At 36.7% G+C, this 2222-nt stretch overlaps 1 protein-coding gene across 4 annotated transcripts in view; it reads right to left on the reverse strand.

Moving 5' to 3' along the window:
• fermt2 (FERM domain containing kindlin 2) overlaps positions 1–2222 on the reverse strand; it is a gene marked incomplete at its 3' end in the record, with an annotated part of 45217 nt that overhangs the window by 9596 nt on the left and 33399 nt on the right. For all 4 annotated transcript variants that reach the window (XM_014009725.1, XM_014009726.1, XM_014009728.1 and 1 more), the window contains 3 exon segments: positions 540–647; positions 1396–1498; positions 1626–1851. In XM_014009725.1, the coding sequence (XP_013865179.1) occupies positions 540–647; positions 1396–1498; positions 1626–1851 (437 nt within the window).

Consider the following 2222-nt stretch of genomic DNA (forward strand, 5'->3'; position numbering starts at 1 on the left):
TATATATATATCAGCTCTGTGAATAGCAGCAGCTTCAGAGTTTACAAAAAGTACACTTAAGGCTTCGTTGTAAAACTTAGTCCTATGCATAAACAAACATAAAATGCTTTGAAACACTGTCCTGGGTGATATTGCTGCAGAGTCTTACAGATGTCATGTACTTACAACAACCACAAGAAAATTTGAGTTTTCATATGGTTTTGTTTCTGTCATAAAGCCTGACGAGGTTATTATACTGTTGTCAACTAATAAATTTTCATCAAAATGTTTTAGTTTAAAAGCCTGTCATGACTCCAGTATTTCTAGGAACTACGGTATTGCAATTCAAAAATTAATGGAACTGTTTCATATTAAAGCAAACCAAGAAGCCCAGAGAAAGGGTTTGTCTACATTAACTCATTCTGCAACAACATGGCTCAGTTTAGGCTCCAATTTAATTATAATTCCTTTGATTTAGTTTTTTCCCCCAAGTTACAATGCTGAAACAGGACAGACAATATCTAGCTCTCACACAAACACATGGTACATAGTATTCTTACCTGCAGGGCTGCAAACATCATCATTTCCTCCTCTGTGCACTCAATTTCCTCCAGCAGGATGGCCCACTTGGCCTGTTCATACAGCTGGTTGACTCGGATGGCATCATACTGTGGACAAACACACACAGACTGAATAAAGACAAGAACACTACATGTGCTGTTAGAGGTTCTACCTTTTGAAGAAAACTAATGGTCAACTGAATACAGTTAAACAGTACTTTATTTACAGTGAATATATCATGCATTTAAATCCTTTGTCACATTTAAATCATTTAGTTGGGGTCTATATAAAGTGGAACTGCAATATTTTGGTCTGAATTCTTTCTTCTTGTAACTCCTCAAGCTCCTTATTCACCCCTGTTCTGAGGTGTGTCTCAATTCAACTTGTTTTGATGCCGTCTCTTTAAATCCAAACGAGGCGCTTCACACGCCACCCACCTCCAGCTTTTAGACTGGTCCATTCTAGTTTGACAGAGGGGTTTCAGAATATCTTGCAGCAAAGAAATGTTTTATTTACAAATTAAATAAAGATGTCAACAATAGAAGACATCATGAATTAGACATCATGGAAAACAGAGAAAATTGAACGGGTTACAAAACACAGTATGACCCAAACAGAATATAAAGATATCTACGTAGTACAGCAAAGCTATATTAAGACTAAATTAAACTTTTCTGCACTCCTAGAAACTCCAAGTGCACAACAAAATGCATTTAATAGCTAAAAAGGTGGATTTTGCATGATATGACTCCTTTAAAAATAAACAATAACACCACAATGCATGAGCAACATACAGTACTATTAACTGCCTTGAGAATAAAGTCAAAGTTCTGGTGCTTTGTCTGTGTGATGTACCTTAGGGTTGAGGTCAAAGAAACTGTGATATTTAAACTTCAACAAGAGCACTTCATTCTCTTTCACATCTTGTTCCATGAGAGACCTGGATGAGTCCATCCACCTGTTCAGACAATACATATGGTAAATGAGATTATGAGAAGATGTAGTCTCGACCAACTATTTTAATAAGCTGCACAATCCTACATTATTTACAGAATTATGAGCAGTTTGGCCAAGCGTCATCTCACCCCTGATTGATTTTGGCTTTGTCCAACAGGGACTGGGGCTTGTAGAGTTTGACCAGGATGTCTGGGGAGGAAATAGGCTGGCTGACAGCAAGGATGCCAGGATTGCCCTCGGACAGGGGGCTGTCTCCAAACCAAGCGGAGGTGGGAGACAAAGGACTACCATCTCTGGAGTCATAGGTGGGGGTCATTGTCTTACTGTATAAGCCTGGACTGGAGTAGATGCTCCCTAAAAAAAAGAAGTACAGACAGACATGCTTAAATGCTTAAAATGAAATACTTTACTAATCTTGTAATACAGTTTAATCTATCCTTTTATCTCTTATGGTAATTTAATCTGGGCTAGTACTTATCCATCACATCTCATTCCAATTCATAGACTTCAAAAATATTTTGTTCAAATTACAACTAACTCTGTATTTAGCTCCATCTCTACCTGTTTAAAAAGTTACACATATTTTCAATTTATGAAGTAAATAAATACCAATTAGGAATTTTTATGTATAAAGCTACAGTGGTTTGCAAAAGTATTCATACCCCTTGAACTTTTCCATATTTTGTCACATTACAACCACAAACATAAATATATTTCACTGGAAT

This window comes from Austrofundulus limnaeus, unplaced genomic scaffold (assembly GCF_001266775.1).
Source record: "Austrofundulus limnaeus strain Quisiro unplaced genomic scaffold, Austrofundulus_limnaeus-1.0 Scaffold61, whole genome shotgun sequence".
Lineage (NCBI taxonomy): Eukaryota > Metazoa > Chordata > Actinopteri > Cyprinodontiformes > Rivulidae > Austrofundulus > Austrofundulus limnaeus.